Below are 26,754 nucleotides of genomic sequence, written 5' to 3'. Positions count from 1 at the left end.
AACAAAACGGTGTAGTTAAAAGAAAAAATCGTACTTTGCAAGAATTTACTAGATCAATGTTGCATGAGTATGGTTTACCTACATACTTTTGGGCGGAAGCTATTAACACTACTTGTTATGTTTTAAATAGAGTTTTAATTAGACCTTCTTTGGATAAAACTCCTTATGAACTCTGGCATAACAAAATTCCAAATATTGGGTATTTCAAAGTTTTTTGTTGCAAATGTTTTATTTTGAATAACAAAGAAAAACTTGGAAATTTTGATTCTAAGATGGATATTGGTATTTTCCTTGGCTATTCCTCTATTAGTAAAGCTTATAGAGTTTTCAATAAAAGAACTTTAGTAATTGAGGAATCTATGCATGTAGTATTTGATGAACTTGCAATGTTATTTCTAATGAGCCTATTTATAGTGATATTTTAGAAGGAAATTTTGGAGATTTACTTGTTAGTGACAAAGGCAAGGAAATTGTTTTAAGTAAGCAAGAGTTGAGCTTAATCGAAAAGAACGAAGTTGGTTCTTCATTCATGCCTAAAGAGTGGAGGTATGCTCCTTCCCATCCCAAAGAATTAATTCTTGGTGATCCTGAACAAGATGTGAAAATTCGTTCCTTTCTTAATATGTTTAATAATCTTGCTTTTGTTTCTCAAATTGAACCAAAAAGTTTTAAGGATGCCGAAAATGATGAATTTTGGATTTTAGCTATCCAAGAAGAATTAAATCAATTTGAAAGAAATAAAGTTTGGGAGTTAGTCCCTAGGCCCTCTCATACTTCTATAATTGGAACTAAATGGGTCTTTAGAAATAAAATGGATGAAAATGAAAATATCATTAGAAATAAAGCTAGACTTGTAGCTCAAGGTTATTATCAAGAGGAAGGAATAGATTATGAAGAAACTCTTGCACCCGTTGCTAGATTAGAAGCTATTAGAATGTTGCTTGCTTTTGTTTCTTATAAAAATTTCATTTTGTATCAAATGGATGTGAAAAGTGCATTTTTAAATGGTTATATCATGGAAGAAGTTTATGTATAACAACCTCTAGGGTTTGAAAATTTTGATTTTCCTAATCATGTCTATAAGTTGAAAAAAGGCTATTTATGGCTTAAAACAAGCTCCAAGAGCTTAGTATGATAGACTTAGTAATTTCTTGCTTGAGAATGGATTTAAAATGGGTAAAATTGATACTACTCTTTTTATTAAGACTAAAGAAAATGATATGCTTTTATTACAAATATATGTGGATGGTATTATTTTTGGTTCTACTAATCCATCTTTGTGTGAAGAATTTTTTAAGTGTATGCATAGTGAATTTGAGATGAGTATGATGGGAGAACTTAGTTTCTTCCTTGGACTCCAAATCAAACAACTCAAGGATGGTATTTTCATAAGTCAAGAAAAATACACAAGGGATTTGCTCAAAAGGTTCAAATTCAATGAAGGTAAAATTGCAACAACTCCTATGATCACATCCACTAAGCTTGACAAGGATAAAAAAGATAAGTATGTGGATATAAAAACTTATAGAGGTATGATTGGATCTTTACTTTATTTAACCACTAGTAGACCCGATATTATGTTTAGTGTATGTCTTTATGCTAGATTTCAATCTTGTCCTAAGGAATCACAGTTACATGCCGTTAAAAGAATTTTTAAATATTTGCTTGGTACTATTGATTTAGCCTTATGCTATCCTAGAAATGTTGAATCTAATTTGGTAGGATATTCCAATGCGGATTTTGCGGGTAGTTTACTTGACCATAAGAGTACTAGTGGGACTTGTCAATTTCTTGGTAGTTCCTTAGTTTCTTGGTTTAGTAAAAAGCAAAATTCGGTTGCCTTATCCACTACCGAAGCAGAATATATTGCAGTTGCTAGTTGTTGTGCTCAAATTCTTTGGATGAAACAAACTCTTTGTGATTTTGGATTAAAGTTTGATAATGTGCCTATATTTTGTGATAATACTAGTGCTATTAATTTGATTAAAAATCCTATACATCATTCTAGGACTAAGTATATTGATATTAGGCATCACTTTATTAGAGAGCATGTGCAAAATGATAATATTACTCTTGAATTTGTAGGCTCTAATAATCAATTAGCGGATATTTTTACCAAGCCTTTGAATGAAGAAAACTTTTGCAAAAATAGGCTTGAACTCGGTATTATTCGTTGTAATGCCTCTTGATTTTATAATTTTACTTGTTAAATCTTTTAGAAGGCATTTTGATAGGGGGATATAGAAAGCATGTGTTAATATTCTTAGGGAGAGTTGTGCTAAATTTATGTTCATGTTATTAAGGGAAACATTTATGTAGTTCTAAATTTTCTTCATTATTCTTTTTTATGATTCCAAAGGGGGAGAAGTTTAAGAAAAATATGCTATAAATATGTTATGATTTTGATTGTATTAATTAAGGGGAGAATTTATTTTTTGAGTGAATTTCAAGAATGATCTTTATGGTGATATGTTGAATTTTATTATGTGCTACATATGGTTTACATGTATTTCAAGCTATTTTTCTTGAATGGTTTGTCATCATCAAAAAGAGGGAGATTGTTAGTTTTTTGGCCCTTAATAGTAAATTAATTAATTTTAATTAATTAATTAATCAATGTTTTGATGATAACAAACTCAATTTTTAATTACTGAAAATCTTAGTATTTTAATATGTCCATAGCGTAGAGCTCAGAACAACGATTCCAACACCTCTTGAATCACTCAAATCGGAGCTAAAACGAAGACGATATGACCGAAACAAGTCTATAAGAAAATACCGTGGTGGATGATGTGGCATAACTAGACCATTTGCATGTAGACATGTGGCAGCATATTGGTTAAATCGTGGATCATTAAGAGATTAACATATGATGGACTTTTGATTTTTGGATTGATTTAAAATAAAAAAAAATTGAAATTTAAAAGAAATTTAAAAGAAAAATAAATTTAATATTATTTTATGTTTGTGTCTAACGGCTAGTTTTTTTACACATGATATGTTTTTTTTATTTTTGGATTGACTTTAAAGAGAATAAATTTTTTTAAAAAAAATAAATTAAAAGAAAAATAAATTTAATATTATTTTATGTTTATGTCTAACGGCTAGTTTTTGACACATGGTATGTTTTTTTATTTTTTGGATTAATTTCAAAAGAAATGGAATTTAATATTATATTTTGTTTGTATCTAACGACTAGTTTAGTTTAAAATATCTACCATTGATTTTTCTTTTCCAAAATCCAATGGTCCAAATTAATTGTGGTTTCAAAAAAAATTTCCATCTCTATATAAACCATCTTCTTCTCCAAATTTTACAACCAACAAATTTTACATTTCATAATCCTCCAAAACTTAAAAGTTCCATTGTTGCTCTCTCTAAGTTCCCAATTTTTTCTTTTCATCTTATTCTTGAGAGAGTGTTATTGTATTGTGAGGATAAACTTGTTGAGTACTTAAACTTGTAAATCCACTCTAGTGAAAGTTGTATTGTGTTCTTAAAAAATTCCAACATTTGTAACGGTTTGATCCTAAACCGTGGAAAGGATCGGGTTTGCTCTTGAACCCGTAAAAGGAGCGGTGGTGTAACGGTTGGGCTCTAATCCGTGGAAAAAGTCGGAAATATTTTATTCAAATTCCCAAGAGGCGCTTGAGGAGTGGAGTAGGTCGAGCTTGACCGAACCACTATAAAAATTACGGTGTCTTCTTCTATAACTCTTTCCTTTTTATTTTTGCAATTAATTTAAGCAATTTGTTGTCTGTTTTAGTTTGTTCTTATTTATTTGCTAAAATTTGATAGAATTAAATTCATAAATTGAATTTTTCTTATTATTTATAAAAAGTGTATTGATTAGTTTAATTGGGTTAATTTAGAAAAAAAAAAAGTTTAATTAAATCCTATTCACCCCCTCCTCTAGGGTTGCCATATCGATCCAATAGCAGTTTTGCGCATTTCTTTATTTGGTCATCTGTAAGAGGATAAGGTTACTTAGTCTCTTGTTCTAATCTGCTTCTTCCCTACGGTGGGCTCATTAGGACGAGACTCTGGCGTCGAAAACGAGGGGTCACACTTAAACGGAATTGTTAAGGGTTAATAATTCTGGATCGAATAAATGGTGGCTGTTAGGTTCAATTCCAAGAGTTGGTTCTCCCTAATGGTTGAGAATGTCACATCCCAGTGAAGGGGCTTCTGATCATTCTACCGATGACATTTATCCTGCCTCGTTGGGGCATCATTGCAAAATAGAATTCTTTTTCACTTAGGATACTTGGAAACGGTTTTGCTTAAACTAATTGGTTAAAATGTGGTTTAGCAAAGTCTTATAAAAGTTTGTTCATTTTTCAGCAACGGTTTTAAAATGGCTACAACCAAAATCGCATTGCTTAGCGCTGAAAAACCTATTGGCGACAACTATTCTAGTTGGAAACATATGATTACGACGATACACATCATCGAGGATCTAATGTTTGCCCTTACGGAGGTATGTCCTCCTATTCCAGCTCCAAACGCTGTTTGAAATGTTTGGGAGGCGTACGAGCGATGGACACGGGCAAACGAGAGGGCCCGAGCCTATATCTTGGCCAGTTTGAGTGACTTGTTGGCCAAGAAGCATAAGCCCATGGTCTTAGCGCATGAGATCATGGAGTACCTGTGGGGGATGTTCAGACAACCATCAAGACAACTCAAGCATGAGGCTCTGAAATACATCTTCAACTCCAAAATTGAGGAAGGCTCCTCTGTTCGTGAACATGTCCTTAATATGATGGTCCACTTCAATATGGCAGAGATGGATGAGTTTAGAATCAATGAGGGCAGTCAAGTTAGCATAATCCTGCATTCATTGTCGGAGAGCTTCCTCCACTTTGTTAGTAATGCGATTCTTAAAAAAGTAGAATATACCCTTACAACTCTCCTCGACAAGTTGCAGACATACCAATTTTTACTAAAAAGTAAGGAGAGGAAAAGGGGTGAGGCAAATGTTGCTTCATCTTCTAGGACGTTCTATCAAGTTTCGACCTCAGGAACGAAGTCTGCACCTTCTACTTCTAACTCTGCAAAGCACCTGCTAACTCGCCACCTGTCGCCCCAAGGAGGCGTCCGCTGCCAGTTGAAAAACAAAAATGTTTCCACTGCAACCAGGACAGACACTTGAAGAGGAATTGTCTTCACTGGCTGAAGAAAAGGAAGTCCGCCAAGGCTAAGGCCAAGGTAGACAAAGATAAATATGATTTACTTGTACTAGAAACATGTTTAGTGGAGAATGATGATTCGACCTGGATAATTGATTCGGGCGCCACTAATCACGTTTGTTCTTCCTTTCAGTGGATTAGATCCTGGCGACAGTTGGAGGCTGGTGAGATGACAATGCAAGTAGGCACCGGGCACTTCGTCTCAACTGTGGCAGTGAGAGGCATCCAATTAACTTTACAGAATAGGTTTCTTGTATTAAAAGATGTTTATATTGTTCCTGAACTAAAATGGAACTTTATTTCTTAAAGTGTATGTTACAATGTAAATATACGCTTTCTTTTAATGTGGATAAAGTTTTTTTCATAAAGATGATGTTAAAAATTGTACAGCTAAACTAGAAAACAACTTGTATGTGCTAAGACCATTAGCCTTAAGTTCCCTCCATAACATAGAGTTGTTTAAATCTTTCGTAACTCAATCTAAATATCAACAAATTTCTCCAACAGAAAAAGCCTAACTTTGGCACCTTCCATTAGAGTATAACAATCTCAATAGGCTTGAGAGATTGATGAAAAATGGCATTCTAAATGAGTTAGAAGAAAATTCTTTACTGGTGTGCGAATCTTGTCTTGAGGGTAAGATGATTAAAAGACCTTTTATTGGAAAAGGTTATTGAGCCAAAAAACCTCTTGAGTTAGTACATTCTGACCTTTATGGTCCTATGAATGTGCGAGCCCGAGGTGACTATGAGTATTCTATCAGTTTTACTGATAATTACTCTAGGTATGGGTATGTTTATCTGATGCAACGGAAGTCTGAATCCTTTGAAAATTCTAAAGAGTTCAAGGCTGAAGTTGAAAATGCATTAGATAAACGGATTAAAACACTTCGATTAGATCGAGGTGGAGAGTTTTTGGATTCGGGGTTCCAGGACTATTTGATAGAACATGGAATCTTTTTCCAACTCTCAGCATCGGGTACACCTCAAGAGAATGGTGTAGTGGAGAGGAGAAACAGAACCTTATTAGACATGGTTTGTTCGATGATGAGTTACGCTTCCTTACCGAACTCGTTTTAGGGTTTCGCAATGGAGACTGCGGTATACATACTCAATTGTGTTCCTTCCAAGAGTGTTGCGAGAACGCCTCTGAAGTTGTGGAACGGGCGTAAAGTTAGTTTACGTCACTTCCGTATTCGGGGTTGCCCTGCACATGTGCTTGAGGCAAATCCCAAGAAGTTGAAACCACGGTCGAGGTTATGCCTCTTTGTAGGCTACCCAAAGGTACACAAGGGGATTATTTTTATGATCCATCAAAAAATAGGGTGTTTGTTTCCACGAACGCTACTTTCCTGGAGGAGGATCATATTATGGAGCACAGTCCAAGTAGTAAAGTCGTGTTACGTGAGCTTTCCAACGAAACTACTGAACATCAACAAGAGTTGTTGAATAGCCTGCTTCATCAACAAGAGCTATTGATGATAGTTCATCTAGTAGGTCAGTTTCACCTTAAGAGTTGAGGGAACCTCGACGCAGTGGAAGGGTTGCGAACCTACCCGTTCGATATCTGGGTTTCACAGAAATCCTACTTATGGTAGCAAATGGCGACATTGAGAATCCATTGTCTTATCAGAAGACAATAGAGGATATAGATCATAATGAATGGGTCAAAGCCATGGATCTCGAGATGGAGTCAATGTACTTCAACTCAGTATGGGATCTTGTAGATCAGCCTGATGGGGACCTATAGGTTATAAATGGATCTACAAGCGCAAACGGAGTATTGATGGGAAGGTGCAAACCTTCAAGGCTCGTCTTGTGGCAAAGGGTTATACCCAGGTAGAGGGAGTCGACTATGAGGAGACTTTCTCGCTTGTTGCCATGTTAAAGTCGATCCGCATCCTTCTATCCATTGCAGCTTATTACAATTATGAGATTTGGAAAATGGACGTCAAGACGACCTTTCTGAATGGCAATCTTGAGGAGACCATTTACATGGTACAGCCCAAGGGATTCATTGCCCAAGGTCAAGAGCAAAAGGTTTGTAAACTGAATCGGTTCAATTATGGGCTGAAATAGGCGTCTCGATCTTGGAACATTCGATTTGATACTGCGATCAAATCGTATGGCTTTAACTAAAATGTTGATGAACCTTGTGTCTACAAGAAGATCGTCAACGGTTCAGTAGTTTTCTTAGTGTTGTACGTAGTTGATATCCTACTAATTGGGAATGATATAGGTCTACTTACTACAATCAAGAACTGGCTAATGACCCAATTTCAAATGAAAGATTTGGGAGAGGCTCGGTTTGTTCTGGGTATACGGATCTTTCGGGATCGTAAGAACAAAATGCTAGCACTATCTCAGGCATCGTACATTGACAAGATGTTGTTCAAATACTCGATGCATAACTCCAAAAAGGGCCTACTGCCGTTCAGGCATGGAGTCACTTTGTCTAAGGACATGTGTCCTAAGACGCCTCAAGAAGTTGAGGAAATGAAACGGGTCCCATATGCATCTGTCGTTGGCAGTTTGATGTACGCGATGCTATGTACTAGGCAAGACATCTGCTATGCTGTAGGAATAGTCAGTAGGTACCAGTCTAACCTAGGCCAAGGTCTCTGGACAGCAGTGAAGAACATCCTCGAGTATCTTCGAAGAATGAGGGACTACATGCTCGTGTATGGATCTAGGGATTTGATCCTTACTGAATACATAGATTATGACTTTCAGACTGATAAGAACTCTCACAAGTCCACTTTAGGGTCAGTTTTTACTCTTAACGGAGGAGCTGTAGTATGGCGAAGCACTAAGCAGGGGTGCATCGTCAACTTCACTATGGAGACGGAGTACGTAGCTACTTGTGAAGCTGCTAATGAGGTCGTTTGGCTTAGGAAGCTGCTAATAGAGCTGGAAGTTATTCCAGATATTTCTAGGCCCATCACCTCTATTGTGACAATAGTGGTGCTGTGGCGAACCCCAAGGAACCTAGAAGTCACAGGCGCGACAAACACATAGAGCGAAAGTATCACCTGATCCGCGAGATAGTGCATCGAGGGGATGTGATCATCAGGGAGATCGCTTCAGAACACAACGTTGCTGACCCGTTTACGAAGGCTCTCTTGGCTATAGTGTTTGAGGTTCACCTTCAGAGCATGGGTCTACGGGACTACCTGCGGCTGGACTAGGGCAAGTGGGAGATCTTATTGTACTAGGCTTTTGTGTCCTAGTTTATTGTTTTGTACTAGGTTTTGTACACCCCACTTCGCTTTAGGACAAGTGGTAGATTGTTGGGGATGATGTCTTAAAGTCTCGTGTCCTATAGTTTGTAACTAGTTTGTACGAACGCTTGTGATGTATAATATATGATATTTACTTCACTTTTTGACTTTGCACATTTGGATGTTTTATTTGCTTTACCACAAACCAATAAACTTAAAATCCTTGGTTGTCATTATGTAACTTAAGCATGTATGTGGTGACATACAAGTGGATCATGTCTTAAGAGATAACCAAAATGGTCTGTAGTATATGGATAAAGAAGGGAAACCTTATCTTGGTAACGCTACGGATGCGGCCCGTTTTATGGAATGGTTACAAGTGTTGTGACTTGCCACAGATGGTCTAATCCTGATCATTCGTGTGGGGACATGTGAGCAGAGGCATCCTATACAAAGAGTTTGTATAAGGCCTCACCACGAAATGTTAACATCTCGTTATATAACACCATTCTTGACAGAGACTTCACTTCACTAGAATGACCATAGGTAACATGACCTCAATCCTTAGTGAGTTGGGAACTCCTGCTATTGAAGGTAGTTCTTTGATTTGCATGGGTGCGAGTGGCCAGGTCGCCGACTCAAACCTACCATTTTGGGGATTCGTCTGATTTGGGAGCTAGGAACTCAGCTATACAAGATGGAATTCACTCATTCCCTGAAGCAGAGGTAAGTAGATATATTGCTCCCTTAAGGGCTGATTTAGGGGCTTGAACGATATGGCGCCACACACCTTCTAATGGTCCGAGAGGTGTCCACACATAGTTGGACTATGTTGTATTGTTCATTAGAGGGATCAGTGGTACTTAAATAGTAAAATATAACTACAGGGGCAAAACGGTAAATTAGCCCAGTTGTACTTACGAGCATCTGTGAAGGGTTATCATACTCATGATTGGTTATATCTGATGGACACAAAAATGTATCTGTGATATGAAGAGTTCAGTTGTTGGTCTTTAGTGGAAGGCCTGGTAGTTAATGGATGGTGGATCTCGTGCCTAAAGAGTTTAGTCAGCTATTCACCTACCGTTGGAGCTTCGAGCCATGGGTCCATAAGGTCCCCTGGTAGCTTGGATACAAGTCCCCTTCGTTTCGGAAGTGGTTTCTATTTCTACATCTGTTTGAGAATCAGTTTTTTGGGTCAGTTTGAAATGTTCAAATTGACAAGAGGGAGTTCGATTATATATGATATAATTGAACTGGTTAATTATATATGATATGATTGACTAAATGTATGAGATACATTAATTTGGAGGAAATTGGATATAAATATGATTTATATCTAGTAGAGGAGAAAACAATATGGTTGATATATGATATCAAACTATAGGTTATGAATATAATATGATTATATGTATTATTTTATTAATTGGACAATTATGAGACAAGTGCCCGACGTTTTCTCCGTAATCATGCGTTAATGGGAAGTTCGATTCAGTTTTCATAATTGAAGAATAAAATGAAAATGGTTTTCATTTTGCAAAATATACACATAATTGCTCACGGTGTGACTTGCAATCAATCGTTTAGTGAAAACAAAGCCTATACGATATCGCTTCATTTTACTAAACGATCGCTCACCTATTCGCACTTCTCTAAACGATCGCTTGCCTTTACCTAAATGATCGCTTAGTACCCGAGCCTTACTAAACGATCGTATAGACGATCGCCTAGCTTTTCCTACACGATCGTGTACCTCGCTTAAATGATCAAGTACCCTGACTATACGATAGTCGTTCCTTTCTTCCACTTGCTTGATCTTTATATACGATTTCTTTGGATTTTCACTCTGAGAATACTAAGGGCTTCGAGTAGTGGTGTCGTCCCCATTTTTCTGTTGTTCGTGCAAAGCCGTTCGTGGTAGATGACCGGGGTGTTGCTGAATGATTGCCTGACATTCTAGCAAGAGCGCAAGGAGTCCATTCGTGTGAGAGCGAGTTTTGTTCTGAAGAAAGTCTTCAACTGGTAAGTCCTCGTTCTCTTGTTTATTTATTTGAAAGCATGCCAGTAATTTAATTGTTAATGCATATCTATGTGTTTGAATGTATATGTGAAAATTCTGTCACAATGAATTGAAAAGATCTGCTTCCGCTCATAGATACTATTGTATAAGAGTTCCTTCAAAGATAACATTTGATCTTTGTTTATTGGTTTTTGTGGGTTAATGAAACTAAATATAAAATAAAATACCTCTTATTTTATTAGATACACAAATTGTCTATACAATAGAATTACAAACTACAAGACCACAACAAAATCACGAGATTTAAGATATCAACCCAAACAATTTAGTCATTTCAATATTTGGTATGATATGATTTTTATATATAATTAAAGGTAATTTTGAGTTATTAAAAATCAAAATTAGAGGGAAAAAATTGAGGACAAATCGTGATTTGAACTTTTGCTGAAAAAAGTTAATATTTATACTGTGCTATATTATTAATTTCTAATCAATCAGATTCCAAAATCACCAAATTTTTTATACTCCCAAAATCACAAGCGATTTTTGTTTTCCTAAAATAAATTTTGTTTATTTGTCGAACATTGATTTTAGCATGAAGTGATTTTGATCATGTCAAAATCCCTCTTTCAGACTTCATGCTCTACTTCATTTACCTCTTAGATGACTTTCAAACTTTGTGCCCATTATTTATATTTTAGAATCAATGAAAATTATATTCATTGAATACCATTTTGCACCCATCGTATTTCATATTCAATATAACCAAATAAAACATATATACTATTTTAGTTACTATTTATTCTATTATTTTTATATTTTACATTTTCTATTTAAATTAAATTAAAAGTATATTCATTTTATAATTTATGTTCTAAAGATTTTTAATCACGTGCATGCGAACTCATACGGGTGAGATGAAATTTTGCTATTTGTTGTAAAAAGGGACGCAGGTGAAAAGGTATAGCCCAATGGGCTTTCTAGATGCGGTCGAATTTGAGTCCTTCTGTTGTTGTACGATTGAGGCCCAAACCATCCGGCCCAAAATAGGAGCCCACCTGTCTCCCTCTCCCTCTCGCTGTTCGGAAGGTTAGGGTTGTGATTAGACTCTGGATCTGTAGTAAAACCATTTCTGCTCTGCCAGTGAGAAGTGCCGGAGAATGGCGTTACGGCAGTTCAGTCGCACCAAGAATATCGCGAAGAGGTCGACGAAGAAGTATCTGGAGGAGGCACTGTACGTGAGGCTCTTTAAAGATGGTGGCTCAGAGAAGAGCATTCGGCAACAGTTGAATGGTTTCATCAAGAGTCACAAGCGCGTCTTCAAATGGGAGGTTGGAGATACACTCAAAAAGCTTCGCGATAGGAAGCTGTACAATCCTGCTCTCAAGGTTCGTTTAACCAAACCTTTGAAATTCTGTAGTATTGATGATGAATGACGAAGTATTTTAATCAATGTTGTTGTTATGGCTATCTGTTCTAGTTGTCTTAGCTGTGCAAAAATAGGTTTTACAGGACTTTTCTTTTTAGGTACTGTTTCATAAGTCTATATCCTTCTTGTTCGATACTTTCAACCATAGAAAATTTGAGAGCCCGATAATAATTGCCAAATCAATTTTGATCTCTCAACTTTGCCTATTCGCTTGTTTATATCAATTTCCTTGTCTGCTGTGATCATGAATCTTGATAGGCACCTTCTGCCTTTAGGTCTAGTTCCGATTCTCTCGTTCTTGGTGAAAGCATATGATTACCAATTGGAGCCCAAGTTCTTAGCATTGGGATAAACACTAACAAAATCCCAGAGAAGTATCCTATGGTTGAATGGAACAGAAACAGTAGACAGAATAGTACAACGTCGGAAGTGGTTCCATTATTTAGGATTATAATATAATTATGAACACTAGGAACTTCATCATCACATTTTATGCCTTTCCTTTCCTTTGTGCTGTGGTAAAACGACTAACTATACATTTCCGATATAAACATTTATTTTCTTCCATTTGTTCTTTTTTTAAAAAAAAAAATAATAAAAATTATTGTTTGCTATTTGGAGGAGGGGAACTGGAGGGTTGCCTAATTGGCTTTATTGAAACTATGCAAATAGTTTATCGTTATTGCTGATATTGCTTGTGTAAAACGATTGTTCTGATAATGAAACTGTGGTATAGCTTTCAGAAACTATGGGCAAAAGGGGCATGAACAAGACAGTAAGTGATCAAGCAATACATCTTGATTTAGTAGCCAAGGCTCGAGGAGTTGCTGCTGCCGAGAGTTATTTTGTTAGTCTTCCTGAATCATCAAAGAATCATCTTTGCTATGGCTCTCTTCTCAACTGTTACTGCAAGGAATTATTGACTGAAAAAGCTGAAGCTCTCTTCGAAAAGATGAAGGAACTCAACCTACCGGTGGCCTCTATGCCATATAATAGCCTTATGACACTATACACGAAGACTGGGCAGCCTGATAAAGTTCGTTCAATCATACAGGAAATGAAGGCTGCCAATGTAATGTTCGATTCCTATACATACAATGTGTGGATGAGGGCACTTGCTGCTTTAAATGATATTTCTGGTGTGGAAAGGGTTCTTGATGAGATGAAGAGGGATGGTGGAGTTGTGGGAGATTGGACAACATATAGCAATTTAGCCTCAATTTATGTTGATGCAAACTTGTTCGAGAAGGCAACAAAGGCGCTGAAGGAGTTGGAGAAGAGAAATGCTTGCCGAAATCTCTCTGCTTTCCAGTTCCTGATTACGTTGTATGGACAAATTGGTAACCTGCCTGAAGTTTATAGAGTTTGGCGCTCATTAAGGTTGGCCTTTTCAAAAACTGCAAATATAAGCTATCTTAATATGATCCAGACTCTGATAAAATTGAAAGATTTACCTGGCGCAGAGAAATGTTTCAAGGAATGGGAATCAGGGTGCTCGACTTATGATATTAGGATTGCAAATGCTCTTATAGGAGCTTATACCAAGGAGGGTTTGCTAGAGAAAGCTATGGAGCTGAAGGAACGAGCCCGAAATAAAGGAGCTAAACCTAATACAAAAACTTGGGAACTTTTTCTGGACTATTATCTCAAAAATGGAGACTTTAAACTGGCAGGTGATTGTGTTGCCAAAGCAGTATCTAAACGTAAAGGAGACGGTGGGAAATGGATGCCTTCTCCTGAGATTATTAAATCATTCATGAGCCATTTTGAGCAAGAAAAAGATGTTGATGGAGCAGAGGGTTTTCTTGAAATTGTGAAGAAGACGGTCGACACTTTAGAGTCTGAAGTCTTTGAATCATTGATAAGAACATATTCTGCCGCAGGAAGGAGAAGTTCTTCGATGAATTGCCGGTTGAAAATGGAGAATGTGGAGGTCAGTGAGGCTTGCAAGAAGCTACTTGACGAAATATCTATTGAATGAGCTTTTGTTGTATCACCACAAATTTTTATAATTTGGAATTCCAATCTCAGAGGGAAATGATTTTTTCAGTGGTTCTTTAATTTTGAATAAAGTCACTTTTCCGGCTGCCCGTGTGAGATACTAACAACAGCGCCATCTCTTGTTGGTTCCTTGCTGAAAGTGAAGTTCATGTGCAATTGTATTGAACTCCTTTCCCATTTACATCATTTTACTTTGTAGTTGCCAAGCTTCTGGACACAATATACTTTTGTTTCAGTTAGAGTAGTCAATGTCTGCCTTATCGTTATCTGAGATGTCATCGTCGTAGTTTGAAAATTTGGTCGATAAGTTTTGAGTTTGATTTCTATGTAACAGTCTGATTAGGATTCGGAACTATACACAGCTTTCTAGTGTGCACTTGTAGAATGTTCACGGTTTCCACTTTCCCCTTTTTAGTACGTTTCTCTAAAGAAATTTACCGGTATGACTATTTCCTGAAATTCTTCAAATATATGACTCATGAATTTGTTTGATTTTTCTCATATAAAAAGAATAGCCACGTTGTCTTCATTGTGATTCTAACTCATTTTTCTAACCGTATGCATGAAAATTGAAATGAGTTCATTTAATTATTTTAAGTTTCAAAATTTTTAATGTTATATTGCAAACTTGGCTTAATGTTTTAGGTTTTTATTTTAAAAAGTAATTCCATATGAAGTTTTAAAACATGAGCGATGTTTTATAAAGTATCCAGTAAAGGTCAATTTAATGTCTGCGTTGGCTATCCAAAATTATTTGTCCAGTTATAAGGAATCAAGCTTCAAAGCATTGTTTGTGAAAGTTTGAAGATGTGCATGAATCTAAACGACTTATTTGCCACTGGGTCAAGCAGATTTGAAGGCATCCAATTAAATTATATTTATATAAGAAACAGCAAATTCCAATATTTTCAAATTAACTCAAATGCAAGTTCTATCTATCAACGGAATTAATTCCACAATCTGCGACAAATCTTAATGTTAAAGAGAGTCTAGCTAGTAATTGACATGTACTATTTCTGTGAAATTAGAAGTTTGTAACGAAAAAATGACAAATATCAAAGTTATATCCATAAACTTTTGAAATTGTATCAATAAAAATCCTGAACATTTGCAAGTGTATCAATTTCCATCCTTCTCCAGATTTCGTTTCACCAATATCATGTGAAATTTATAATTTGAGTAAATTAAACTCCTAAATTTCAATATTTAGACTTTCCTTTACGATTACATTTGGAAATCATTAATTCTCACACGTGTAGATTTCTTCAAATGTCGGTTTTATAAAATGGACTATTAGATCTTTCATTACGATTACCATTGAAAATTATTAATTCTCTTACACATGTAGACTTATTCAAATGTTGATTTTACAAAATAGATGATTAAGAGTAAATGCAAGGACAACTCTAAAACAAAACTTTAACCAAGAGTCTAAACTGATAAATTTAGGGAAGTTTAGAGGTTTACATGACACAATTATAAATTTCACACTAAAACTTTTTCAAACAAAACATAATAAAAGAGGTAAATTGATACACTTATAAATTGACATTTCCCAAAAAGAAATCCACAATCTTAGTATAATTCACTATTTCTTTCGTCAAAATTTACAATAGTCCCTTCCTATTCTCACATTTTAGTGAATTTCAATTTGAAGGAACAAAAAAATGAACTAAAATAGAAAACAAATACATGAATATTTCACACTTTCCTCATAAAAAAAGAGAAAAAAAGAAAAAATCACCCCACAAGGAAATTACAAGGTAAAGAGAAAATACACAATTTAAGGACACCTCACATTTCTTCCAGGGCCACCATAATAAAAGTAATTTCCCCAAACTCTATTAATCCCACCTTGAATATTATAGCAATTTGGATGATCAGCCAAAACCTTCAAATTCGAGAGTGGAATTAAGCTGTTATCCCAATCCACCACTTGCAGGTTACGAAAATACGAAGCTTTTCCAAATCCTTCGCCGGCGAAATGGCCGCTCCCCATTTGCGTCGCCGTGTGAAACCCCGACGGCCGCGAATTCACCACCTCGCCGCCGAATTGGATCATCGTTGCGTGGCTTCGAAGGTGAGTGAATAAAAATGCCGGCCAGTACCCGACTAATACGCCCGACCCGAATTCCAACCACCAATTCCCATGTTTCGGATCCTAAAATTAAATTTTCAATTCTTTAATTAAAAAAAAAAAACTAATTTCGATATTTTAAATGAGATTATTTATCCGTGCAGGCTTGAGAGTTATTTTGAAATGATTAAAATCATTCTTGTCGTATTTAAAATTTTTATAAAGCATAATTTCATCCTTCAAAACAATTTAATGTTTAATTTTACACATTAAGATGCATTTTTTTATAGTACTAAAATTGATTTTGAAGTAATGAAAATACTTCTCGAATGATTTTGACCATTTTAGAATCAAGTAAATTGGAGATGGGGTACCTTCCAAACAAGTAGACTGATGTCGAATTGGCCGCCATTGTAGGAAGATGTTGGAGAAATTGCAGCTCCAATGGCGATTCTGTTGTTGGTTTGAACGAAGCCGGAGCAGAGTAAATTGTAGCATCCAGTTGTTTGATATGCATCTGACTGTTAGTTCAAGTTCATTTACTAATTATTACTATTGTTGCAACTCCATTTTTTATAATCATTTTGTTTTTGTGTTTATAATTAAGTTTATAAAAACTATTTCTACGAATAGGTTTCTTTATTTTGTTAATTTACTTTTTATTAATATATTTAAAAACCAAGCTAAATTTTAAAATTTTAGATTTTGTTTGATAACTTTTTAGTTTTTGAAAATTCAATTTATTTCTTTTCAATTTCTTATTATAATTTTCATATTTTATTGGTTGAATTCTTAACTTAATTTAAAAACAAAATTTACTTTAATTTTTTTTTTTTTAGTTTTCAAAACTTGATTTGATTTTTGAAAATAATGGTAGAAAGTAAATAATAACAAAGAGATTTAAAGGTAGATGAGATGTTTGTTGACGTAATTTTCCAAACCAAATGGTTAATAAAAAAAAATAATTTTGTTTATAGAATTTGACTATGAATTCAAAATAAATTTTTTTCAAGAAATTGAAGAAATATAGTATGAAATTTAGGAGGAAATTACAAGCATAAATTTCAAAAACTGAAACTTAAAATAAAATTGTTACTAAACGAGACTTTGGTTTTGAGTTTTCTATTTTTAAAATTCGTTTTTATTTTCTCCTAAATTTTAACATTAATTTTTATCTTATTTAAATTTCAAATCAATTTCAAAAATAAAAATAAGTTTTTGAAAACTAACTTATAAACATCATTTCCATCTATTTAGTATCTATTGTTTACATTTTTTAAAAGTGTCAAAATCAAATTCAAATTTTGAATATTAAAAAAAGTAAGTTTTAAAAAATATATTTTGTTTTTGAAAATTAACTAAAAATTTAAATGCTTACGAAATATGAAAAACATGAGTAAAACTAAAAGATTAACAAACGAGACTTTTTTATAAAAAGAAAAAATAATTTTGTTTGATTTTTTATAAAAAGAAAAAATAATTTTGTTTGATTTTTCAAAATATGAGTAGAAAGTATATAATGATAACTAAAAGAAATTAGTACGAGTATATATATAAGCTTTATTTTTATAAATTGAAAACTAAAAATTTAATGATTATCCGATGGAACTAAATCAATTAGATTCAGGTAATTTTGCTTTTATGATAAATACTTACCGTCCAATAAGTGAAAAATCTTGGGTAATTGTCTCCATACAGCTCTGGGCTAACCTGTTCAGAAACTTAAACGTGTTAATTAATGGGTTAAATAATGGAACAGAGAAATTTTTACATTTTTTTAAGATATGATTAAGTTCTAATTAATTACATTATGGACTTAATCCAATCCCCTAATTTTATGCTTCTCCTTTGTTAAAAGAAAATAATTCGATCCATTCCAATCCTTAGAATGGTCAAATTCATTGAAGTCGTTCTGATCATTAATTATTAAAGAGAAAAAAAAAAAGCAATAAAATTACTATTTTAAAAATGAAATGGGTTGTTAGCAAAATGCAAGGGAAAGAATTGACTACTAATTAATAATAATTAATAACTAAGAGTTTCTACCCACTATCTTAAGTCAACCATTTTAATTGGATACTTTAAATTATAACTAATAATCAAGCAATTTTTAAACATTTTCTATTCAATAAAAAACAAAACTTCAAAAAATTTAAAAGAACTCACTAAATAAAATTAAGTACGAAGTCAAATAAATTTAATTTAAGGGAGAATATATTCTTTTTATATAATTAACAAATGTGAGTTTTATATATATATATAAAAATGTTAAATTACAAGTTTAATTCCTCATTTAATTTTCAATTTTGTATCAATATAAAACCTTTGAATATCTAACAAATCTTTCATTTATTTAAATTTTTTTAAAATTTATTATTCTATTAGATATAAATTTAAATTCTATGTCTAAATTTAATGCAACCTTGAAATTTTAATTTTGAATGTCACATATTTATGAATTTTAAAAAATAAAGAAATTTAAAATTTCAGAGTTATATAGAAGAAAAAAAATAGAAGACTTGAGATTATATTAAGATAATTTTTAAATTCGTAAACTAAATAGGTATGAATTTAATAATTTTAAAGCACATATCACAATCCAATCCGACCCGAATATAATGTCAAATAAAAGAAGAGAAAGATGGAATGAGATAGATAGATAGATTAGTAGTTGAACTATGTCAAGCTTTAATTACAAAAGAAGAAAAATGTAGCACCAAGTAATTTAATGTTGTCTCCAAAAAGAAAAAAAAAAAAGAAAAGAAAAAAAGAATTAAAATTTTGTGGGAAATTCTCTGGGCTATTAAGTTAAGAGTGTAAATGTGTGGTAGCTTTCACATTGGGAATTTATTTGTGTGACAATAATGAGTTTGATAATGATACCAATAATAATGAATTCACAGTTGTCCCCATTACAAGAATCCTTCCATTTCTTTCCCCAACCCAACCATATAATTCAATTCTCAAACAAACCCATTATTCTTATTAATACAAGGAAAATACATGTTGCTCCTTAGTTTTCATTTACTTTTTATTTCATCATTAAATTTCAAAATCTTCCTATTTTATTTAGTCTGTCTTTTTTTTTTTAATATATGTTAGTGTCCCTTTATATGTACCTTAACTAATTTCATGAGACAATCCATCCAATCCTACAATATTTGGATGATGTTGATTTCAATTTAGTTATTAAATTTCAAAATATTATAATTTTATCATTGATATATGAATTTTGTTTGAATTTGGTTCCTAGATATCAAATTTTATACTCTTGGGGATATTTTTTTTAATGGTTTCCATATCGACAAGTAGTGGATGGAGATTCCTCTAAAGAGAGTCGAGTTGTTATGGTCACGGGTTGGACGTCTAATTGTTCAGACCAAATATTTAATTTTGATTACAAAATTTTCTTATCGTCATTTCATGTGTATTGAATAATTTAAAATAATTCTAAAGTTAAAATTTGAATTTAGTAAATTTTAATTAATTATAATTATTTTAAATTAATTAATAGACCATAATATTAAAGACAAAATATGAGTATTTAAAATTATAAATCTCGAAAGCAACAATCAAATTGAAACAAAATTTAAATTTCAAAAGTAAAATTATAACCTTTTAAAATATTGTGACAAAATTGAAACGAAATAAGGATTAAAAGTGAAACATTTAAAATTTAGGGTCAAATAAAAATTAACTTGAAACTAGATAAAAAAAAAAGTTTTTCTTTTATTAATTATTATCAAAAGGAAAAAGAAAAAATAATAATAATGAAAGAAGAAGAAGAATTTGGAAACTTGCCTGCCAGCCAGCTTCAATGGTGTTTAGATCATCTCCAAAAGAACCAGAAATGACCCACATCTGTGACAGACTAAACTCATACTGATTCGTCACCCGCGGTGCCCATACATTTATGCTTGCTTTTGCTCCGTAGTACTCTTCTCCACTTACAAATCCCACTGCATGCTGTCACCATAACCAAAATCACCCGCACCCCCCTATTCAACACTAATCTCTAATTAAAACCCACATTAATTAACACTTCAATTTCTTCCCTTACCTCGTGCCCATTGCTGGAAGAGTCTCTTCTAATCCGTCTTCTTACTTTCCTTCCAAATCTTTGAACAGAGCTCGCTCTCAGCATATCTTTTTCCGTCGTTCTTCTGATCGGAACAGTTCCCTCCGGACAAAATTCGCCGGACATACTCCATAATTGAAACGTTTCCGATTCTCCCCCGCCGGAAGAACTCCGCTCAAATGGTCTCTCCGGCAGATCCTTTAAAAACCCAATTCATTAAAAAAAAAAAAAAAAAAAAAAGAAAAAAGACCCAAATAAAAAAAAAAAAATCCTTTTTGTTTGTTTACCAGTGGCTTCTTTCCTTTCAGTAACGGATGATCAAAAGCTGGCTGTTGATGAGATATAACACAATCTATAAGATCACCATCTGGACTCTGTAAAAAAAAAAAAAAAAAAATTAAAAATCCCATGAAAACAGAGGAAAACAGAGGAGATATTAATTAAAAGATAATAGAAATGAGAAGAGATGAAAAATGCCTGAATGGTCTTGATGGGGGGCTTGTTGATTTTCTTGAGATGAGCTCTAATAAGCTTCAATTTCTTGGAATGATCTTGAGGGCGAAACGTCGTGGTTTTGTTAATGTGATGGATTTTTTTGTCGAGAGAATGGACAGGACAAAAGGATGAAACGACAAGAAGGGAAAAAACAAGAACAGAAACAAGATGAGAAGAAAAATCCATTTCCGAGGGGCAAAAAAAACAAAAAAGAAAGAAAAAAACTTGGTTGTTGCTTTGTCTTTGTTGTAACTTGAAACTGTAAATTTGGTGTTGTGTGCATTGGCCTTATCTTGTAGTGATGAAAACCGCCATTAAATTCTTAGCTTTTGGCGCAGGAGAAGCATCTTGACAAATAACCCAACAAGAAATTGACCATTCTAAAACAATTTGTAAAAAATAAGGTAAAAAGATTCACTGTGACACCATTTCCAAAGACCCTCTTCGAAATTGAAATTCTCTTCTGTGTTATTGAGCTTCCAAGGCACGGGGCTGAATAAAATAAAACAAAAGAAGAGGGGGGGAAATAAAAAGAGGAGTTGGGATTTTCTTAAAGTTTAGCCCATGTGAGTTGTGGTATTATATATATAAAGTTGGGAGTGATGAAATCATGCTCAATTCCTCTAATTTAGAAAATAAATTATGAAAAGAATGAGAGAAAAAGGAGTTTTGTGTTTCCAGTCTGCAATACAAAGACTGAAAACTTTAGCTTTTTTTTTTTTAAATCATTATTTTTAAGGGAAGTTTGGGTTTAGGTATTAAAATATGCTTATTCTTATTTACATACACATATATAGATGGGAAGTTTGAGAAAGGAATAGATAGGAAATGGAATTAAATCTTTTAATTCTTTCTGGGTTTCTAAAGTTGGGTCCTCTTTCTTTCTCACTTCCCCAGATGTTCCTTATGTCAGCTGTTTCAAAAAATAAATTTTTGTTTTTTTTCTTTTTAAAAAAAGAACTTTTTCCCATTATTTTAGCAATTTTGTTTTAAGGGAGCTTTTTTTTTATATTTATTTATTTATTTTGAAAATTACTTTTTTATATTAGTTTTGATTTTGTGCTTAAGGTTTTAAAATATTACAATTTTACCTTTGATATTTAAGTTTAGTTTCAATTTGGTTTTTAAGTTTAAGGATTTACACTCAATATTCACTCTCGAATGTTGGTGTTAAAGTCTATTAATTATGTTTAAAATAATTATAAGGTAATAGCGAAGAAAAAGAGTAGAACTTAATTTAGTTATAATTATTTTAAATTAATTAATAAACATTAAACTAAAGATGAAATGTGAGTATTTAGTAAAAAATTAAGATTACAAGTGTAAATCTTGAAATTTAGGGACCAAGTTGAAACAAGATTAAAATATACCAAAATTTCATTAAGTATCTACCATAGACAATATGTGTCTATCTCTATCAGGATAGACGTAGCTCGTAGTCTATCGCAATCTATTACGATCTATCACATATATACTTGATATTTTGATATTTTTTGAAAATATTTTTCATAATTTTATGATTTAAAATAATTTTCTTCAAAATTATACTCGAAATTTAAGGGCCAATTTTTTGTTGGTGCGGTTGTTATTATTATTATCATTTACTTTTAAAATTTAAAATTTGTCCTTTGTGAGTGGACACGGATTTATGAAACTATTAATTGGGGAATTGTAATGTAGAGTATAGAAGCCAAAGAAACGGCTGCAAATTTGATGCTTTAATTAAAATTCACGGAATGGGCCAAAGCGGCGTCGTTTATGAGAGGGTCCAATTTTCTAAAATGGGAACACGCGCGTTTGGCCTTTTGAGCAGCGTGCCCATGCAGGCTCATGCGTATTCGCTACGTTTTTTGTTTTAGGGATCATTATATATTTATTTTTAAATATCGATGTTTCAAAATAATATTAATTCCATTCTCCAATCCCATTTATTAATTCATACCTTATAAAATAACTATCAATTCTTAAGTATTAATGATATTTCTAATTCTATTAGGTGTTTGTGGGCGTCTAAATAAATCAAGTGTTCCATTAATAAAGTACGAAAATTATTTCAAATCATAAATATTGAAGGCATTAATAAAAATGATCTTACTTAAATTAATTAATCATTTAGATGACTAATCAAAATTAGTGAGGAAATTTTTTTTATTGTTCTTTTGGTTCAAATTGGATGAGATTTATTTATTTTGACCATGTATGAGTTTAAAATTTTCAACAAAAAAAAAAAAAAAAAAAACAGTGGATAATTGGTTAAATTATGTGTGTGGAGTGGTCCTAAACCTTTTAGATTAGGGCTACTTAGTTTTCTTTATCTTAAGAAGTTCTTAATTGTCTAGAATTTGTAAAGTTGTGTTTCTTTTTAACTTTGTTGCTTTTAAAAAAATTGACTCTAACAATTATCTTTATAAAGTTCTAATTCCAAATCTATTTAGTTTTATCAATTTAACATTTATATGGTCGAATATTTAATCTTATTCAAAATCAACGTATAACATTATTATATTATTCTAATACAATCGATATGATATGTAAATCTTAAATTTAATGGGTTCATATGCATTAATCAATTAATGATAAATCAGAAGTTAAAAAATTATATAAGAAGCTAATATAAAACAAAATAAATACAACTTTAAGAATTTAAATGAAAACTTATCTTTTAAGTATATTGACTATAGAATAAATAGATATAAAAGGTGCAACAAAAGCATCGAATATAAAGATAATCTATAAATTTGGCTCTTAAATTCTCGAAGAATGAGAAAAAGCATTGAATAAAATTTCATGTGGGGACGAGAAAAGAAAGGATATCTTTTAAATCTACCATTTTATTGTCGATATAATTAAATTCAACTAAATCCATAGAAATATCAAGAAAGGAATCACTTTAATTTATTTAAAATCCGTTGAGATGTAATATATATCATTAATTAATGAGATGGAAAAAAAAAACCATAGCTGGAAGAATTAAAGAAAAATCAGTTTTGTAGATATTTGTTAGGTATTATTATAATTAAAATTTATGGTAGAGAGAGAGAGGGAGAGAATTTAAAAGTTAAAATTCAACAATACAATAAATATTATAGACATAGACACGAGGGGTAATGTAAATAAAATGGACAGCCAACTTCCCCGACTGTGTTGGACATTGAAAGCAAAGCAGGGTCACTTTCGTAATCTATCACAAAACTTGTACACGCACGTAAACGTAATTTAAGATCAAATCCAACATAGGAAATCAAGGAGTTCATCTTTTTTGCTACATATTTGTATTTTATTGTCTTCTTGACCCCCCGCCCAAAAAAAACAAAAAAAAAAAAAATTTGCGTTTTGGCTGAATTTTTAAAATATATTTTTTGAAAAATTGTGTTGATCGTTAAAACAGAATATCCAATTGAAAATATGGTTATTTTTTATATTGTATGATTTATGACAAAAAAAAAAAATTGATGATACAACCATCTACAGTGTAATTTTTCAATTCTACCCATGTCTCCCATATACACGATTCATGGATATTTTCCTTCATTTTAGAAAAATCCACGGTAACAAATAAAAAATAATTCTGTGATTTTTTTTTGGAGGGGGGTTTGATTTTAAATATAATTTAATTAAGATTACAAGGTTTTTCCCTGCTTCTTGAGGATTTTGATCAACACACGGTTTTAGATGTCGATTAAGGCATTAGATCGATGATGAACAACCTGTTTGAGGATTTTGAACCTTGTTGTATAATCTTCAAAGCCAAAATATATGTGCAACATCTATCAAAAGGAAACAATGTTAGGAGTTAGCGATGTAGGACAATATCCAATAGGATAGTCGGCGTGGGAAACCCTAGCCTTTGTTCATTAATATACCATTTTGTTGATCTTTTTCAAGAGCATGGAGTAGAATGAGTGATTTGGGTTTTGTAGGGTCAAGGAAAAGTTAACAAGTACACAGTGATTGTTGAGTATTTTTATCAAATGCTTGATTGTGGACAAATGAATGGTTGGACAAATTTGAGGGCCCAGAAGCTCTTCTAATCCCATCGAATATATGTAGACACGTTTGAAACCCTAGCCAAAAGAACTGAAGATGGAAGAAAGGTGTCTTTTATCTCTCTCTTGAAATAAAATGTGTTCTTGATAGGAGATTTTCATTGAAACCACCACAAGAAAAGGGAGTTCGAGTGACAAATTTTTAGTAGCATGTGCAAATTTTGTCACTAAAGGTTAATTTATAGCCACGTTTTGCAAAAATGTCACAAAAAGTTCATTATTAGCAACATATCTTAAATCTACGTTACTAAAAGAATTAGCAATGCATCCACCAACACCACTAAACATTAAAACCTTTTAACAACACATTAAGATGTCACTAAATATATATATTATTATTTTAAAAAATAGTAAAAAATTGTGGCTTTTTCCCTCCCTTCTTTCCCCCTAATTTTTCGACACTCATTCCATTTCCTTCTCCCCTATATTCCTTCCCTCCCGCTTAAATCACGCTTCACCATCGGACGAACGAAGGTTTTTGCTCACCACTGACAGTGGAGGTTTCTGCTCACTATCGGCAACAGACACTACTGCTCACTGCCACGAAGAACCTGTTGCGAACCCACGGGACAAACGGTCTGCTACGCAAAAAGGAAACTCCTTGCTGCAAACGGAATACTTTGTTGCCAATATACCATCAGTGAATAGACACCTTCTACGAACCGACCATTGTTGAACAACCTCCCTGTTGTGAATGGACCGTCGGTGAATGAACGTATTGTTGAACCCACTCATTTCGGAACTCACACATCATGGCTGACGAACGAGTTGAAATAAACCCACAAGGTATTTGTTTCCAAGAGAACCCACTCATTTTGAAGTGATTTTTGTGTGAAGTTTCCATCAATTAGTACACATTTAACTCCGATTTCCAAACTCACACAGCTCTTTGATGATTCTCACCTTCATCTGACCACAATTTACTTGTTTTAGAGAACCACTCATTTTCAGGTACTGTTATGTGAAATTTCTATCAATTAGTACACTAGAAGCATCTTTTTTATAGGTTTCTACCTTTCGACAAATTAGAAACAACTTATTTTCAGACAACCCACTCATTTTCAAGTTATTTTTGTGTGCAATTTCCATCAATTAATATGTATTTTGTTAGTATATTTAGCCAATCAATTTTTCATCAAGAACTTATATTAGGAATTCAGTAAGTTTTAATTTCTAATTTCAAGAACACATGGGTTTGGTTATTTAGATTAATGCCTGTTAATTTTTTTATTTGTTAAGAAATGCTTCTTGTATATCGAAGATAAGATGATAAAGAATTGAGAACCTTTGTACAAAATCCTTAAAATTGAAGTCGAGTTTAAGAATTTAGGGATAGTTTTCAATCTTTCATTATTTTAGTTTCATAGAAAATAGAAAATTTGGTAAAGTAGTTTTTTTAAGTGCAACAACTCTATTTAGGTCTCTTCTCCTCACTCTGAATATAGTATATGGAAATTTTAATGATTTGTAGCAAATGATTTTAGCTTTGACTAGAAAAATCACTATATATTGCAACTTATCAATTTAAAATTGAATGTTATTAGTACGTGGTATTGGAACATTTAGTAATTTAACTTTAATACTATTTTGATTGCCTATTTTGCAATTTACATATGACTTAGATTCTAACACTTTAATTTCTAACTTATGTACTTTAACTTGTACTTGTTATGGATCGAAGTTGGATAAATTTAAGAGATTAGATGTCTAGTCAACATTCTAATGGTGTTGATAGTTTTATCGAAGTCGCGAAGAATTATGTTGATAGTTTTATCGAAGTCGCGAAGAATTATTTAGACGAAGAAGGAAGAACTAGATGTCCTCGTTCACGCTGTGTGAATGTCATTTGGAATAAATTAGATGTCGTGGAACGCCATTTATATAAATATGACATGTCTCTGACTTATAGCCAATGGATATTCCATAGAGATAATGTTGATCTTTCTCCATTTTTAAGATCTAATCCAAGGTTTATAGGTTCAGTATTTTCATATTCAGTTGAAAGTAGAGATGATGGAAATCTTAGAGCAAACATTGGAGTTAGAGATACTGTGGATGATGAGATGCTAAAACTGATTCATGATTTGCATGGGCCAATTTTTGAAGAAACTATAAGAGAATCAAATGAGCAAGATGAGTCAGATAAAACAAATGGAATGTTTCATGAAATAGAAGAGGAGTTATATCCAAGATGTCTTA

General features: G+C 32.8%; 2 protein-coding genes across 4 annotated transcripts; one reads left to right on the top strand and one right to left on the bottom strand.

Moving 5' to 3' along the window:
• Positions 1–11,521: 11,521 nt before the first annotated feature.
• Positions 11,522–14,327, top strand: LOC120082140 (Tetratricopeptide repeat (TPR)-like superfamily protein). 2 transcript variants are annotated; one of them, XM_039037383.2, is made up of 2 exons: positions 11,522–11,817; positions 12,602–14,327. In XM_039037383.2, the coding sequence occupies exon 2, from the start codon at positions 12,607–12,609 to the stop codon at positions 13,837–13,839; it is 1,233 nt and encodes a 410-aa protein (XP_038893311.1). In that variant the 5' UTR covers positions 11,522–11,817; positions 12,602–12,606; the 3' UTR covers positions 13,840–14,327. The 2 variants fall into 2 exon arrangements, with proteins under 2 accessions (XP_038893311.1, XP_038893310.1); XM_039037382.2 differs by having other exon boundaries at positions 12,595–14,327.
• A 1,083-nt stretch (positions 14,328–15,410) lies between these two features.
• On the bottom strand, positions 15,411–21,387 carry LOC120080834 (protein neprosin-like). 2 transcript variants are annotated; one of them, XM_039035486.2, is made up of 7 exons: positions 20,492–21,387; positions 20,302–20,388; positions 19,997–20,212; positions 19,738–19,902; positions 17,593–17,646; positions 16,311–16,457; positions 15,411–16,020 (listed from the first exon to the last, which is right to left on the bottom strand). In XM_039035486.2, the coding sequence occupies exons 1-7, from the start codon at positions 20,693–20,695 to the stop codon at positions 15,643–15,645; spliced, it is 1,251 nt and encodes a 416-aa protein (XP_038891414.1). In that variant the 5' UTR covers positions 20,696–21,387; the 3' UTR covers positions 15,411–15,642. The 2 variants fall into 2 exon arrangements, with proteins under 2 accessions (XP_038891414.1, XP_038891415.1); XM_039035487.2 differs by having other exon boundaries at positions 16,311–16,389.
• Between the last annotated feature and the right edge of the window lie 5,367 nt (positions 21,388–26,754).

Source organism: Benincasa hispida, chromosome 7 (assembly GCF_027475165.1).
Source record: "Benincasa hispida cultivar pf3 chromosome 7, pf3_genome.v1.1, whole genome shotgun sequence".
Lineage (NCBI taxonomy): Eukaryota > Viridiplantae > Streptophyta > Magnoliopsida > Cucurbitales > Cucurbitaceae > Benincasa > Benincasa hispida.
The sequence above is the reverse complement of the archived record's forward strand: the minus strand, read 5'-3'. Positions and strand labels throughout refer to the sequence as shown.